Source organism: Onychostruthus taczanowskii, unplaced genomic scaffold (assembly GCF_017590055.1).
Source record: "Onychostruthus taczanowskii isolate IOZ18803 unplaced genomic scaffold, ASM1759005v1 scaffold25, whole genome shotgun sequence".
Classification (NCBI taxonomy): domain Eukaryota; kingdom Metazoa; phylum Chordata; class Aves; order Passeriformes; family Passeridae; genus Onychostruthus; species Onychostruthus taczanowskii.
Genome location: NW_024499796.1, coordinates 6,286,369 through 6,303,543, shown reverse-complemented (window position 1 = coordinate 6,303,543; position 17,175 = coordinate 6,286,369). Strand labels below are relative to the sequence as shown.

The window sequence follows — 17,175 nt, the reverse complement described above, 5'->3', positions numbered from 1 at the left end:
TAGAAAGAGAACAGGAAACATTCTGTTCAATGCCTTCCATGAAAAGGGCCCCAAGTTTGGACCATTTTCTCCTTATAGTCCATTCTGTCTTGTCTCCTTTTGGAAAGTCAGAAACTTTGCTGTGTCAGAAATGTCAGAGCTAGAGAATAAAATCCTCCTCTGGGACCAGCTGAAATCCTGAAGCTTTCATGACAAGCATTTTGTACATCAACATCTCCAATCAGTCCCCAGAAAGCTGGTTCTGAAAGCATTAACACACCTGGTCCTCTCCAGGAGGGAGAGCCAGGTGATGCTTTACTCTTTTGTTAAATCTTGTCCTGCATCCATGGATTCAGCCCTTTGCCCTTTCCCCTTGTGTTTGGGGTGAAGAGAATTTCAATGAAATACAAAGAGCAGAAATGTTTTCTGACTACTTCAATGTTGAAATATAAACTTGAAAATATATTTCACAGCAATCTAGTGACAGCTTTCATATGGTAACTTACAACAGAGACCAAAAGGAACACCCTGACATATTTTGGGGACATTTAATTTCAACACCCTATTCAAGAACTCTTTCTGGTTATTTACCACGACTTACAAGTTACAGATGATCCTTTAGAGGTGAGATCACTCAGCACACACTCCAGGAAAAGAAAAAAACAGTCTGTGGATAGCAGAAGCTGGCTCAGGGAAGGAAGGCAGCCTGAAGTGCAAAGGTGTTCAGGACCAGCCTGCTGGCACCAAGGCTGTCCACTCCCACCTCAGGGGAGCTTTGTGAACCCCTGCTCACACTGAGCACGCAATGATCACCCTGGCACAGAACCCTCCAAGTAAAGGGCAAAGCAAGAGTGTTAAAGCAATTTTTACATTATCAGCTTTTAGGATATTTTCCTTCCCCCCCCCCCTCCTTTATTTAAACTTGTACCCTTATCTCTAAAGCCTCCCAGCTGCCACTGGATTACAGGCAGACAACGGTGCCACCTCAGCACAGCAGGAAAATGCACCCTGCAAAATGAAGAGCTGAGCTTTCAAAGTACACATAGCAGCTAAAGCACATTTTAACATGTCATGCTCAACTTAAAATGGGAAGCTCAGTTTTTATGACAGGTTCAGCAGGGAAGTAAGCACAAAAATTAGGACATGGCAAAAGCAAGCAGACCTAGCCCTTATCTGCCTCACTGACCTTGAGTAATGTACTGCTGTTAGCCACTGCTTTTGTCCTGCTCTAGGTCAGCCTCAGGTTTTTTTCCTCCTTTTTTTCTTCCCCTTAAACCCAATGCATCCATTTTAGCAAGCTCTGAAATACACTGGGGGAAAAAGCATCACTGTTTCTGCACCTACATTCCCCAAAACAAAGCTCTCCAACAAAGACTTTAAAGGACAACACAAGCCCCAGCTGCAAATTGTGCTGATAAAGCCAAGAAAAACAAAATAATCCACAAATTTGTGCGAGATACAAGTTTTCTTATACTTTGCACTTCTGTTCTCCCATACATTTAACAGCCAGAAAAATGAGAACACAAAATACAGAGTAATACAAAAAGCACTTCTAAACATGAAGCTTCTTTGCTAGCACACTCAAACACCAATATCTGCAGAATTCAGCTTTCAAGAGAACAGGCCCAGCTTCTAGGAAAAACCTCTCCACAGTGCCCAGCAAAGAACAGCAAGAGATAAAATCACCAATTCTAGGTATTAGCAGGATAAAAAAAACCAATAAGGCACTGTCATCTGACCCTTCAGACTATTCTGGTCCCTGTGCTGCTCCTCCCATTCACTCAGCAGAACACTTGAGTTGGGGTGACAGACATTTCCCCAGAGCTCTGCAGAAAGCAATAAAACCATCCACAACCATTTAAGCTTCATGCCACAGGTGGTATTCCTAAATAACAGAGTAACTGGCAAAGCCTAAATCTATTTGAGGATGACCTGAAAAAGGACTCTGCAAGGGGGTAAAGAAAAGTTTGTCCAAGACCCCTTCATCACCATAGAAATTAAAGTTGGATCCTGATACAAAGAGGGATTTCAAACACAACCTGCTGATTCTCAGTCAGTCTCAGGATATTCCCCATTTTTTTAGCCAGGATGGTACATCACAGGCTCACCAAGCCTCAGCCTCTCCTCTCCAGAAAATTCACAGAACCCCCAGCAAGACACTGTTGGGTCAATAAGAACAAAACTTAAGGACAATCTGAGAGAAATTCATTTTAGTCTAAAGTACAAGCAGCTCTGCTCATTATTCGATCCTACTATTCAAAAGGGGAGCAAACATCCTCTCTCTCTCTTCCCACCCCAAAATGCCACAGAAAAGCCAGCCTGCCTGGGAGCAACTGGACAGATCTGTCCCCACCTAAGAGCCACCAACCCACTTGAGACATGGTGCAGAAGATGCAGGACAGAGCAATTCAAAGTCCCAGCACTACCTTGAAAAAATAATTATTCATAAATCCCAAATATTTCAGAGTCCACAAAAAATCCAGGCAAGTCCAGCACAAACGCTGAAAGCAATGCAAGGTAATTTCTTTCAAATATATTCCAGGTTTCTATTTTATATTGCCATAATCATCTCACATCCCAGTGGCTCTGAGGAATGCTACTACTTTCCTTTACTCAGGGAAGTCTTCCTTGTCCTGAAGTTATGTCCTTGCTTAGATATTCAGAACTGAGCACTGTATTCCACAGCCTGACTGTAATGTTGTGGCTCTCATGAGAATTGAATTTAGTAAATTTGATTACTGGTCTTACATGTGACACAAAACCTTGAAAGATTCAAACATCAAGGCAGGGATAAAGTAAGAACTGTGGCTGAATTTCTTTCCTCTGCTCCCTCATTCCCTTAGAGCAAAAGGAATACTCCAAAAAGGCCAAAACCTGAACAAAAGCTGCAGCAGATCAGTACAGCTCAGACAAATACAACACCAAACACCCTTGGTGAAAGCTCTGCCATCACCTCCAGAGAAATACCAGGTGTAGCTGCCTTTTCATTTTCCCCTGATTCTCAGCCAGGAAGTTCCATCACAGATTGCTTGGGTGCTGAGGCAAACATCCATCACCTGAGCAATGAAGAGTGACATTTTTTCAGTGACATTTGGCAACAAGTCACCAGTGACAATCTAGTTCTGTGCAAGAGAAAACCACCTGCTCTCTTACCCAGCCTCTACAAAACTCAATTAAATCAAGTATTTTCACAGGGGAAAGAAATGTTTTAACCCTCCAACAGTTCTTTTCATCCCACAAACACTAACAGAAAAAAATCGTAATTCAAGAGGCAGCAAACAACTCACTGCACAAAAATGTAGGACACTGCTCTCCCACAAACACATGCAGAGCCCACATTTCCCAACACACTTGCTTCCAGGCTGAGAGACAGCCAGAAGGTTGCTGCTGGAATCTTCCAGTTTTAGGCTCATGGAAACCCAGCACGTACAGAGTAATTGCAGCAAGCATAATGAACTTAAGAACAACAAAATCAAGTAAGTGACCAGAGCCAGGGCACAGAATTATTTACTATTTGTTACTCCAGCTCCCTCATGCAGGGGTTGGGGTTTCACAGACTCCCCCTACAAACATGATGACAGCAGTGAGGCAGCTCCAGTTCAGATCCATCTGCAGTTTGTGCTGCTTGAGCCCAGGATGCTCTGAGGCATCACCCTTTATCCTGTGGCTGATCACCAGTGGTACACTCAGAAGGGTTTGGGGTGGAAGGGACCTCAAAGCTCATCCAGTTCCACCTCAGGGTCACCTTCCACTAGCCCAGGCTGCTCCAAGCCCTGTCCAACCTGGCCTTGGACACTTCCAGGGATCCAGGGGCAGCCACAGCTTCTCTGGGCATCCTGTGCCAGGGCCTCACCACTCCTACAGGGAGGAATTTTTTCCTAATATCTGACCTAAACATCCCCTCTTTCAGGTTGAGTCCATTCTCCCTTGTCCTGTCATTACAGCTTCTGATGGAAGAGTCCAGTCCCTCTCCAGAAGATGCTGTGGTGTCCCCATTCCACCTTCTCTTCTCCAGCTGAACAGCCCCAGCTCTCTCAGTGTGGCTCCACAAGGCAGGTGCTCCAGAGCCCTGATCCACTTCATGGCCTCCTCTGGACTTGAAACACTCACAAAATAATTTCAACCAACTGCACTTCACCAGCAAATCATTATTTTCTTTTACATAAATGGGTTATTCAACTGCTTACAGGTGGTAGCATTATCAGATATTTAAATAAGATGTTTTTTTTGCAATGACAGGCCTTCAGTGAGATAGAATCAGGTCAAGACAAAGGCAGCTGCAGCACCTCTCAATTTAACTGCATCAAGCACAAAACCCTGTCTGGGTGCTCAGACATCACACTCCAAGGACAGGGCACTTTCCCAGTGGCTGAAAGAAGCAAGGTCTGGCTCACCCTGCAGCAGCTCACACCCCACCAGCCTGTGCTGAGAGGGAAACCACTGGCCCCAGAGCAGCTCCTGTGTGCTGAGAGGGGCAGGGTGGGAATCTACACCACCAGGTGCCCCTGTGCAGGTCACTGCAGGCTGCACAGACAGGGACTGGCTGTCACTGATCCCAGGTGAGCTGAGAGTGAGGGGACAGTGCCTCAGTTCCAGTGCAGAGAGCACCTGAGAGGTCTTAGGGTCCTTGACAGGGACTGGCTGTCACTGATCCCAGGTGAGCTGAGAGTGAGGGGACAGTGCCTCAGTTCCACTGCAGAGAGCACCTGAGATGTCTTAGGGTCCTATCAGTGAAATGACAAAGTCTGGGCAACAGGAGGGGATTTGTCCCACCCGGCCTGTAGAGCTGGAGAGAACAAAGCAGGTCTTGGAGCACTTTGGGCTCTGGTCCTGGCACCCAGCTGTGCTACAGCTCCTTAATGTGCAGCCACTGAGCACAAGTGCAACCTGTTCAGACACGAAACAAACCATGAGACAGAGCTGCAACAGGGGATGTGAAGAACAGCCACAGTATCCGTGCTGTGAGCAGCAGCTCCTTGTTCTGCAGCCACTCTCCACAAACCAAGGAGCACCCAAACACCTGGAGCACCTGGACTGAAGGCAAGGCTGTTGATTGATGCAGGTCTGGGCACTTTCACTGAAACTTCCCATCTGAGCACTGTGTAAGCTCGTGGATTCCTCAGGGAGCACCTCACTGCCCCCTCCCTCTCTCCCTGCAGGGAATGCCAAACTCCTGCTCTGCCAAGGTGTGCAGTCACAGAATCAATTGGAAAAGATCTCCGAGGCCATGGAGCCCAAGCTGTGGCTGAGCACCACCTTGTCAATCAGAGGATGGCACTGAGGGCCACATCCAGGGTTCCCTTAAACACCCCCAGGGACGGGGACTCCACTCCCCGGGCAGCCCATTCCGGTGTCCAATTGTGTCAATCAGAGGATGGCACTGAGGGCCACATCCAGGGTTCCCTTAAACACCCCCAGGGACGGGGACTCCACTCCCTGGGCAGCCCATTCCAGTGTCCAATTACCCTTCTGTGAAGGAATTCCTCGCAATGTCCAACCTAAACCTCCCCTGGCATGGCTTGAGCCGGAGCGCTCTCGTCCTGCCCCTGGTTGCCTGGGAGACGAGCGCGACTCCCACCTGGGGACAGCCTCCTTCCAGGGAGCTGGACACTGTGACAGAGCCCCCACCCGCCTCCTCTTCAAGGCGCCCACGGCCCAGTCCCTTGCCCAGCTCCGTGCCGCTCTCTGGCCGCTCTGTGGCTCAGCCGGCCGGTGTGACACCCGAACCAGCACCGGCTCCCCCAGCCAGAGCCCGGGGCCGGAGCCCAGGGCCGCCCCCTCCCGCACGGCAGCGCTGCTGCCCTGCCACCAGCCACGGCCGCCACTGTCAGAGCCCCGCCGCCCCCTCAGGGCACAGCCCCGCGGCTCCGCTCTCCGGGCAGAGGGGCAGCGGGACCGCGGCCGTGCCCCGCCTCCGCTCCGCGGCCTAGCGGCGCCCCGCGGCCTCCTCCCGCCCGCCCCCGGCCCGCCGGCCGGCGCCTCACCTGCCGGGCCCGGTGCAGAGCGTCCACGAAACCCTCGGGCTTGATCCCCACGGGCGCCGCGCTCTGGCTCTGCCCCTGCGCCAGCTCCGCCATGGCCCGCGCCCGTCCCGCCGCTCCGCCCGGGGCCCGCGCCCGGAAAGGGAAGGAGCCCCCCGCTTCCGCCGGAAGTGCCCCGCAGGGGCGGGGCCGGGGTGGCTCGCGGTGAGGGGCGGGGCCGCTCGCGCGCCGTAGGGTGGGGATGGGGGCGAGGGGCGGGGCCATGACAGGCCACGCCCCCATGGACCCCGCGCCCGCCCCCGGGACGGACCCGGGACACGGCGGAGACACCGAGGGACATGGAGGACATGGGGGGACAGGGCCCTGGGGACACTGCCCTGGGGACACGGCGGGGGACACGGCCCTGGGGACACGGGGGGCACCGGCAGCGCCCTGGCCCGGACCCTGCTCTGCCCCTGACAGCCCCTCCCGCCTGTGCCAGCCCGGCCCAGCCCGTCCCCGCCTGTGCCATCCAGGGAGCTGGACACTGATTCCATCCCTGCCCGTGCCATTCCATCCCTACCTGTGGCCATCCTCTGCCTGCTCCTGCAATCCTCTCCGTGCCGTTCCATCCCATCCCTGCCTGTGCCACCCCATGCCAGGCTGTGCCACCAGAACCCTCACTCAACCACCCTCCCACGGTGCCATTCCCTGCCTGGCATGGCCCATGTGTTTGAGCACCACGTTCCTGGCTCTCACGGCCACGGCTGGACGCTGCTGTGGTGTTGGTGACACTTTACACTAAGATTTTGGGCGTGCAGTGCTCTGGGGAGCTCTGCCAAGAGCTGCAGCTCTGGAGGTGCCCCCGGGTCTGGTCCAGCCCCCATCACATCGCTCCTGCCACAGTGGAGCAGCAGGAGACTCCGGGATGATGCAAGGACCAGTTAGTCAAGGATTAATGCAAAGAACAAGCAGAGCTTGTTCCTTGAGCAGGGCCCTACACAGCCCTTCCTGCTGCTTCTCGTGAGTGTCATTTTTGGGTGATACCTCCCAAAATGCAGCCTGCATCCAGGCCTGGCTGGGTTTGCACACTGAGCCTGGAGCAGTTCGAGGTTCACTGACCCCACAGCCCGTTTCCCAAAGCCATGAGTATGAAATTCAGGACCTGAGGGATGTCCCACAGAGCTCTGTGCTCCTCCTTGGCTGGGTCTTGCTCTTTCCAGTTCTGTGCATCCCATTTGTGCCTACAGCAGCAGGCAGGAATTGCTGAGCTGATGGAATGATCTGGTGGGAAGGGAACACCTTCTTCACTGGGGTGCAGTCTGTTCTGGTCACCTCCCCACACCTGGGCTGGTCCCCAGCCTTTCCTCCTCGCAGAAACTGGGGTCATTTTCTTGAGCAAAAAGTCCATTTGTTTTAGGGAAAAGGGACACAGGGGAATGGATTTTAACCACGGAATGGTTTGGGTTTAAAGTTCTGCTGGTTCCACCTCTCTGCCTTGGGCAGGGACACCTCCCATTAGACCAGGTTGTTCAGAGCTCCATCCAGCCTGGAGCATCTCATCACCTGAGATGATCACCACGGCCATCCCATCATCTTCTGAACGTGATGGAGGCAACATCTCCAGCCATGCCCAGGGCTTTGCTTCTTCCTCTCTTGAAAATACCCACAGAAATGGATTCAGGGAATTTCCCCTCCTGGCTGGCTGGGAAGACCAAATGCGCTCAGCACCAGCCTTTCCCCAGCTGCCCCTTTCCCCAGGCATATCCTGGGTGGGGAATCACCCCAACAGCCCCACTTGGCTCTCAGGGGTGCCCTGTTCTGAGCGGGAGCCACCCTGTGACCCTCCAGCTAATGCCAATCTCAAAGTGGCTGAAAGGTGACCCAACCTGCAGCCTAAAGCCACCAGCACTGGGACACAGGCAGGGAGAAGCTGGAACCTTCCCTACCAGACCCAGTGTGGTGCTCAGGGCTGTGAGAGCTGAATTTTGGGAGCCTCAAGCCCTGGTAAGAGACAGAAAATCCTCCTTGGCAGGACCAGCTGAGGGACCAGGCTGCTGGGAGGGTGACAGCCAGCCTCAGCACTGGAGCTGGCAAGAAGAAGACATCAGGCAGTGATTGAAAAGAGGGAAATTACAGGCCTTAAACACTTCCAGAAACAAATTTCTGATGTAAATCTTCCTTCTGAGGAATTAAAAAAAATAATAAAATAAAAAGCAAGGGAGTGATTCTACGCCTCCATGCCCAGCTCCCCCCGCCCGAGGCACACACACACACCTTTGCACACACACGCTGAAATTAGTTGTGACAGCTGAAATTCTCCACTTGTCGGATGCTGTTTGACAGGGTACTTAAAAAAGGAGGAGGGAAGGGGAAAAAAAAAAAAAGAAGGAGAAGAAGAAGAAAAGGGAAAGTGGTTTGGTGTCGCATGGGGGAGGCAGAAGGGGGGTGATGTGGTGGGGGGTTTCAAGTGATACAAGACGCATAATTCAGGCTTCTTGGATTGCAAAAGCTCCTCTTACCTAAAGGGCCTGCTGCCTTTATTTTTATCCAAATGGCTCAATTACTGCAAAGCCCCACAGAGAAAATTATGGATGTTTGCCTCTATTTTTCTCCCCTTGTCTCGACAACTGTAGATATTTTGTTTTCCTTCTTTCCATCTCTTTTTTTCTTTCTTTTTTTTTTTTCTCCCCCTCCCTAGTGGTGGTGGTTGTGGGGGGTAGAAGGTGGCTGAGAATGAGTATGGGGAGATGTGGGGGGGCCCGGGGTGAGTGGTGGGGTGCTGGCATGTGGTGGCCCTGCCACCATCACACACCTTGGTCCTCTCTCCATCTCCCCTGCATCACCTTGCCCCTTTGGCTCCTCACATCACCTGCTTCTCCACACCCCCACTGGTCTCCCTTCCTCTCCCTCTCTTCTCCCCCACCTCCCTCCTCTCCTTCCCCCTACTCTCCTCCCCACCACCCCCTCCCTGTGCCTCTCAAAGCCACCATAATAGCAGCTTGTTTGGCACTTCACTTGGTCTCAATGAGAAAATTCCCCTCTCTCCCTCTCTTTGCCTTCGTTATTTCCAAACCCTGCAATAGCTCCTTTGCTCAGGGCTGCGGGAAGTGCCCATTTTTCAACATTTTTCTTTGGCTTATGTTTGTCATCCTCTGAATTACCGCACCGGGGAGTCCAGTCAGCCCGACACCGGGCCCTGCTATTCACACCTCTCCTGCTCCTTCAGATCATGTAGGGAGAAATTAGTTATTTATTTCGAGCACCACTGCAATGCACTTCCCCACACAAGTGTTTGTTTTGATCCCCTGCTGGAAAAGGAGGCTCCACGGGGAGCGACGGCGCCGGGTCCGGCTGGAGATGCGGTGAGGGCAGGGCAGGGTGTGGGAAGATCCAGGGATTCCCAGGAAAGCTGTGAGCACAGAGCCCCCCAGCATGGTCCCCCACCATGCTGAGCTGCCTTTCTGCAGGTGCTGAGAGTTTCCAGGTGATCTTGTCCCGTCAGGAAATGTGTCTGTCCATGGTTTTACCTCTGGGTCCCCTGGCACAAGGGGATCATCCCACCCCGAGGTGGCCATGACTGCAGCATGTGTGACCCAGGAGCCTCTGCCAAACGCTGAAAGATTGGACAGATTTTGTGGCTGGAAGAAGAAACTCTGTTCTGATACAACCACTGGTCGTGATCCCCAGCCCCGTTCACCATTCGCTGTGCTGCCCATCCTGTCCCAGTTTGCAGAGCAGGGCCAGCCCTGCATCAGCAGCCAGCCTGTTGTACAAGGGCAGCACAGGCTGGGAAACATCCTCCAGCTCATGGATAGCACCAGAGGATGGGAGATGGGAATGAGCCTGCCATCCTTGGAGAGTGTGATCCACCTCCTCTCCTCCCTTTGCCGGTGAGTTCCCGTTGCAGACCAGGCTGGCATGGCTGTGGCTCCGTGGTGAGGATGCTGCCAGTGCTCCTGAGCCCTTCTCCGTGTGGAGATGCCATGGGCAGGCACAGGCAGCACTGGCACTGGCACTGGCACCAGCAGGCTGCAGGGAAGGGGCCCAGGGAGCTGCAGCTTTAAAGAAAGAAGAGGAGCAGCAGGAGGACGAAAATGCAAAATTGGCCCAGTGGGTAGACCTGCTATTTAAGTGCAGTTGAGAAAGGAGCAGGAGGAATTACAGGAGAAATGATAGTGTCCTGACAGCTGCCATTTCCCACCACCAGCCTCCCCTAATGGAGTCCTAATGTAGTGGTGGGCTCTTCGCTGACAGCCCAGCCCGAGACAGGGCTCGTCTTTGTGCTGGTGACAGATGGGACAGTCCGGCAACAAACCTGTAATCCTCTGATTCCTGTCCTCTGATTCTGCCGCCGCTGGCTCCGCTTAACCCCTTCCTGCCCAGCACTCGCTCTCTGCCAGGTGTGGCCCACGGAGTCCCCCATGGCAAAGCAAGGGAATGGGAATGGGAATGGGAACGGGAAAGGGAACGGGAATGGGAATGGGTTTGGGAGTGGGAGAGGGAATGGGTATGGGAGTGGGAATGGGTATGGGAACAGGAATGGGAATGGGAACAGGAAAGGGAATGGGAGGGGGAATGGGAATGGAAATGGGAATGTGTATGGGAATGGAAGTGGGAATGGGAATGGGAACAGGAGTGGGAATGGGAATGGGAACAGGAATGGGAACGGGGGGGGAATGGGAATGGAAATGGGAATAGGAATGTGTATGGGAATGGAAGTGGGAATGGGAATGGGAACAGGTAATGGGAACGGGAGTGGGAATGGGAATGGGAAAGGGAATGGGTATGGGAACGGGAATGGGAGGCAGCTGCCTGCACCTCCCGCTTCATCCCTTGGCTGCCGCTGGGGCAGCGTGGCAGAGGCTCAGCCTGGCCCCCGAGCCGGAGCAGGCGGCAGCACGAGTCCCCGTGTGAGGCTCGGACTCTGCCCTGTGCCGTCCCCTGTGCCCTGTGACAATTGACTGTGCAGGTGAGCACGGGCAGGTGAGCACGGGCAGGTGTGCTCAGTGCCCGCAGGGAGCGCTCCGGGCTGCCTGCCCAGCACAGCGCCCACGGGCAGCCTTCCCACTATCTGGCACTGTTTCTGAACCTCCTTGCCTGCCTCAAATTAGCCCCAAACCCGGGAGTGATTGGGTGGCTGTAAGATAAAAGGTGTGACAGTTGCCCGCCCCCAGAGCAGGCGGCAGTGAATGCACGCTGCTCCTGTCCTGCTCCCCAGGATGCCGGGGGTGGCAGCAGGAAGAGCTGTCCAAGTTTTTCTGCAGAAAAATAAATGCAGCTACTGCACATGCTTGTCTCTCTCTGGGAGGGGGGAAGGTTGGGTCCCCTGCTTGCAGGGGGGGAGATTAACCATCCTCTGATCTCTTTCCCATACCTTAAAGGACCCAAAGGATTCCTCAGGAGGGTTTTTTGGATGCCTCTTCATTAGGCAAAGGTCCAAACCTCTCTGCCTCCCTTCCAGCGTTGAAGCATCTCTCACTTGCACCCTCTCTGCCCTCCATCAGGCACCTGGATCTCCATCCCCTGCAGTGAAACCCACTGGCATCCCTCTAAGCTGCAACAAAGCTCTCTCCCATCAGCATGGGGCAGCCAGCTCTTCCAGCCTTCAGCTGCAGAGCCACAGCCCAGAGTCACACCACGGAGCTAAAAGTCACCAGTCTGGCAGGGTGGCACACATCTCATCTCCCAGAGCTCCCATTCCACTGCAGCTGCCTGCGGCCTTCCTGCCTGCTTTCCTTCCCAGGAAGGAATTAGCAGGTAGGACAGGGTCCAGGGAGCTCTGCTGCATCCATCTGCTCGTCCATCCTGCTGCAGAGCGAGGGCTGAGCAGAGCCCCACTCCTGGCTCTGTGACCATCCTCTCCAGGCTGTGGGGAATAGAAACATCCCAATCCCCTACTCCTGCCCCACCACACCCTGCAGAGCAGCTGAGACCCCCAGGGTCAATCCTGGTGAGTGCTGAGGGTTCCCATCACCCTCGGGTTGTTGGGGAGCCGTGGTCCCTGGCAGCATTAGAGCCTCCTTGGCAGGAAAGCGCAATGCGGCGCGCGCGGGTCCTCGGCACAATTAGCCAACAAGTGGCTGTTTTGTGAGGGATTGTTGCTGATGTGTTTTAAGTGGCTTTCTGAGTGGAAAATGTGAGGCGCTGGAGAGGCCAGCAGACAAAGAGGGGGATGCATTAGGTTTTATTGGTCTGCTTCGCACACATCTGACATCACTCCACGGAGCAAGTTCTGCCTGGCTTTAGGGAAAATGAAAAATAGAGCAAGAAAAAGCGGCCGAGGGTACAGGGGCGGGGGAGCGCCAGTGATTCAAGCAGGCAAGTGGGGGCTTAATAGCAGGAGACACTGGAGCAAACTGTGTCAACCAGATGGGACCCGGGTGCCGCGGGAGGAGAGGGGAATTAGCCAACCCGCGCTTTGTTCCCGCAGAAAGCGCGGCCCTCTCCCCCCAGGAGCTGCCTACATGTGATATAATACAGCCCCTTTCAGCCGCTAAGCTGGCCAAGGACAAAAGTCACCAATAAATAGCGAGAGGGCGAGGCTGAAAGCAAAAGGCAGAGTTGCCAAGAGCTCCCTGCTTTTCTCCTCGGGCTGCCCGAGCTGCTGGGCATCTGCCCTGGCTGCTGGCACTGGGACCATGGGCATGGCCGTGGAGGTGCTGGGGGTTGTTCTGTGGGACAGGAAGGGTTCTGGAGATATGGTGCCTTCAGCAGGGGTGATGGAGCCTGTGGGGTGGTGTTGGAATGTTGCCTATGTGTTCTTTGCCTTGATTCTCCGAGCCAAGCCATAAAAGCAAGAGTCCTCACGCCTCGGGCATCCCCCAGTGTGCAGCAAGAAGGGCTGGAGGCTGCTGTCCCAGCCAGGTCTCTCACTGCCTGGACTTATTAAGTTGATGATCATCCTTTACTGTCACTTCCAGGCTTCTATAAAAACAGCCCCAGCATCAAGTAGAACATTTTCAAAACCCCTCATTCAGGCCCAAACACCATGAGCAAGAAGCAGATCCTCCAGAGGAGCCCCAATCCTGCTGAGCAGGGGGGCTTGAAGGCTGAAGCCATCCAGCTCCTCAGGTTTTGAAGGCAAAGATGTCCCAACCACTGTGCCCCAGTGCAGAGCGTGAGACCCATAAACTGGAAGGAGGAAACCCCAAACATCCCTGGTCTGAGCTCCACCCATGATTTAGGGTCATCCTCCCTTCTCAATCCCCAGAAATGACCCAGCCCAGCTAAGCATTAAACCAGCCGTGGGGCTGTGCAAACAAGCGGGATCCCCTCATCCCCTCCTTTCCCTGGAGGGATCATCCTTACTCTTGCAGAAATATTGATCCAGATAAACCAGGGAGACACATTAGGTGCCCCAGGGAGGGTCAGGAGATCAGCGGCTCAGCTGGGTCCCTGCTGCCCACGGAGTCCGGCCATGCAGGACCAGGATGGGCAAGTGGAGGACTGAGGGCCTTGGGAAGCTCCTTATGCCATGGAAGGGGCCAGGGCCAAAGTGCTTTAGCCAAGGGGAGGTAAAACAAATCGATGAGGGGCCGCCGTGACACGCTGACCCTGGCGCTGAGCCGTGGTTTTAAGGCGTGACAGTAAATCTGGGCGGGGGGCTCAGAGGCAGATGGCTGCAGGGGGGAGTGAGAGAAGGCTCTTACTGGTGGGACAAGGGAAGGGCAGGAGCTCCCAAACTGAGCAGAGGCCAGCAAAACCCCCAGGGAAAGAAAGGAAATGGGAGAGGGGAGCTTGGACGCTGACATGAGGATGGGTGATGCCTCTGCCATGATCCTCTGCTCACAGCCGAGGATCACTCCTGGTGGTCCCTTCCTGCTGCTGCTCCGGCCCAGCTCAGCCCAGAGGGCTGCGGGGTGCTGGAGCTGAGACACCTCGAGGCTTGCTCCAACCCCATTTCCAGATGAGGAGAAGCATCCCTGCTGAGTGGAGGTCTCGGTTTCCAGCCCTCATCTCCTCGCTCCCACATCCCACCCCCCGCCGAAGCCAGAGCAGAGGGCAGGAAGGCACCAACGGCTGCGGATCCTGTTACCTGCGGCCAACAAAACCTACCTGTCCCTTCCCAGCCACTGCCCCTGCCCCCTCTCCGGGGGGACAGAGCAGAAGGAGCCCCTGGCCCTCCCTGAGCATCGCTGGGTCATTGCCTGCCACGATCGAGTGACCAGATGGACGGAGGGCTCGGAGCGCAGCCTCCTCTGTGGGTCCCTTGTCCCTCCCTGAGCCGGCTGAGCTTTGACGCTCTGTCCCCCCGGGGCAGCCTTTGTCAGGGGCGTGCAGAAGGGCCCCTGTGTCCCTCTGATCCGGCCCCACAGCAGCGTGTCCCAGCCGGAGCATAAAGCTGGCTTTCAGGGACCCGGCGTTGGGAAACTCCCGGGGAAGGAGCGAGGGAGCTTCTTGTTAAACGGGGAGACAAAGCCACCTTGTTATGGGCTTTACAAAGGCAACCATCTCCCCCTTGCCTGGGAAGCTCAGGACTAGTGACTCCCAACCTCACCGGGGGGATGGCTTTGCCCTGGAAGGATGGGAACACTTAACAGCCGTGCTGTGCTGCAGCCCTGTGACCCGTGCGCGGAGCCCAGGGCGCCTTCTGCGCTCCCATGAACCACTGGAAGCCACATCTCCACAGGAAAATGGGAACCAACCACTCATTGTGGGGAATCCTGTGGTTTTCCCAAGAGTGCTCCGTCGCTACCAGCGTCCCTGCTTGAGGGGACGTCATCCATCTGCACAAAATGCTGTGATACTGGGCAGCACGAGAGGGTTTTCTGTCTCTCCTTTGGGAGAGGTGGTCCAGGGTCCCCTCCTACACACCCCACAGATGGGAGATGGAGCCCCAGGAAGGGATGTGATATGGACACAGTCCCACAGGGCACAACCACACACTGCTTCCCTCCTGCAAAATATCATGTTTTTTTTCCCCTTGCAATGGACCCAGTGATGCATTTCTTTGCCCAACAAAATAAATTTTAAGCAAAAACCCAGCAGCCCCACAGCGGCTCTATCTCTCCAGGCATTTTCTCTTAAAATCCATCTATCCTTACTGTCTTTTGCAGAAAAAAATCCCTGCCCCAACAAGGCTACCACAACCTTTGGCATGACTTTTGTGGGCTCTGATGGTCACTCAGCCTCTGATGGGCCCCCACCAAGCCCTTGGGCTCCTCATTTTACAGCCCACATCTGGGGGCTCCACACACCTTGGCCATGTCTGAGCCCCTGGATGTGCTGCACACACCTGTGCATTGTTCTGAGCTGTTCTTGGCAGTTCATGCTCAAATCCACATGCATATTAAACCTCACACCTGGTAATTACCTCTGCCTTCAGGGAAATGGGAAAATGGATTATGCCACTGGTATCCAGCAGGATGTGATAGCCAGGGATAGCTGGTCAGCTTCAAAAAACAGAACCCCCAGGCCCAGAGCCCATCTGGGTGTGATGCACAAGGGGAATGGAAGACCTGGCTCTACAGCAATCCTGAAGGATGGGCAAAACAGGACAAGTTCCAGGTGGGGAGTCCCACCAAGCAGCAAGTGTGATGCCAAAGAAGCCAAATTAACAGCAAGAAGCTGCTATGCTTGTTCTTCCCTGCCTCCCTCCCATGTGTGCAGGTGGCACTTTGGGGGTCCACATCTCTCCTGGCATCATCCCCACATCCTTCTCCTCTTCTCCCTGGGGAGCTGCCACCTCTGGAGAACACATCACCTTCTCTTCTTTGGCACAGCATATGTGAGAAGCTGTGTGGTGACACTGGGGGTGCCAGCTCTTCACTGGGAAGCCCCAGCCACAGCCCTGTGCCCCATGGAGCCAGGCTGGAGGCAGCTCTCCCTCCCCAGGACAGCAGTAAATTGGAGTGCTACAGCTTTAAAGAAGTGTGTCTGCTCCTTGGCAGGGCTGGTGGCAGCAGGGAGAGCCAGAGGACACCTGCAGAGATCCTGTACAGCTGGGGAAGATTAGCCTTTTCCACTAGACAAGACCCATTACCATGTTCCAATATACCATCACTTCCGCTAGGAGAGCCTGCAGATGAGATATCGATTGCAGTGACCCCGGCCAAGCCCCTCACCAGAGCCTGGGAGGGCAGCAGAGCAGCCCCATGGCAGAACCCGGGGGGCAAAGAGGGGCTGCACTTTCCCAAAGGCATCCTCAGGGGTGGCAAGGGGCTGCCTCGGAGCTGGAGTGATGGGTGATGCTGTGGGGGATGCACAGAAGAGCTTCAAAGACCAGCAGGGACCCAGGTCCTTTCTCAGGGCTCTTTCCAGTGCAGCTCTGTCCTGGGAATGGGGAGCCCCCAGCCCAGCTTCACTGCCCTCAGAGCCAGGTGGGTGCTGCAGAAACAGTTTTGTCACCTTAAAGGCCAAAATATTCCCCCAAAAACCTCTCTGCTGGGGAGTTCGAGGTGGTTCAGGAGGTGCTCACAAAGTGCTCCTCGCCCACTGCTTTTCCCTCCTGGCAGTCCCAGTCCCTGAAACACATCCCTGAGACACAAAGGGGTGGAAGGACACTGAGAAACCACCAAATCTTGGGAAGTGGAAAGGCTGATGGCAACTAAGGCAGCAAGGTAATTAAATGTGGTGTCTGTCTCGCAGCATCCTATCACTGCAGCCCCAACAGGAAGCACAGGCACTTTGGTGGGTGTCCTCTATGCATTGAAATGATGATTTCTGAGAGTTTTTTTCCCTTCTCCAAGACTCACACTGCGTTTGACTTGGCTTTTTGAATGCACTGAGCTCTGCCTTACCAGCACAATCCTCTTGCAGCCCAGTTGGAAGCAGCAGCTGGAAGCTGACACGTGATACTCCTCCAAGGCTGAGGTGTCATGTCCATCACTGCCTCTAAGAGCATCCCTGTGCTTCCTGAGGAGCTGGAGCTGCCATGGTAGAGCATCCTCTGCCCTGAGCCAAAAACCTCACTGGACACTCCAGTGGTGCAGAGAGACAGGGTCCCCCCAGATCTGGGCTCTGGTGTGAGTGCTGGAGGATATTCCAGGACTGGGAGTTAAATGGCTTTTTCCAGGTGATGATTTAAGCACCCAGCAGGCCCAATGAGCTCTCACAGAGCTTTTCCAGCATTTCTCAAGCTTTGGGGCACAAGAAGCTTCTGCTGAGACACTTTGTTTTGCTGGGTTTTCCCTCCAAAAAATAGATATCAGCTCCTCATTGCACCAAGTTGTTTCAAACTCCACTTTTCCAATGGGGTGCTCTACCACAGTCAAGGACAGGCATGGGAGAGAAC

The 17,175-nt window shown here is 54.4% G+C and overlaps 1 protein-coding gene across 11 annotated transcripts in view; it reads right to left on the bottom strand.

The window, feature by feature from the left end:
- Positions 1–6,111, bottom strand: part of FUBP3 (far upstream element binding protein 3) — a 40,281-nt gene extending 34,170 nt beyond the window's left edge. For 10 of the 11 annotated variants that reach the window (XR_005952840.1, XR_005952839.1, XR_005952841.1 and 7 more), the window contains exon 1: positions 5,964–6,111. Coding sequence is in view for 7 of the 11 variants with exons in the window: in XM_041406604.1 (XP_041262538.1) it covers positions 5,964–6,056 (93 nt within the window). In the remaining 4 variants the exon portion in view is untranslated. Of the gene's footprint in view, positions 1–2,932; positions 3,036–5,963 lie in introns of all 11 variants that reach the window. The other variant, XM_041406609.1, reaches the window with a different exon arrangement.
- Between the last annotated feature and the right edge of the window lie 11,064 nt (positions 6,112–17,175).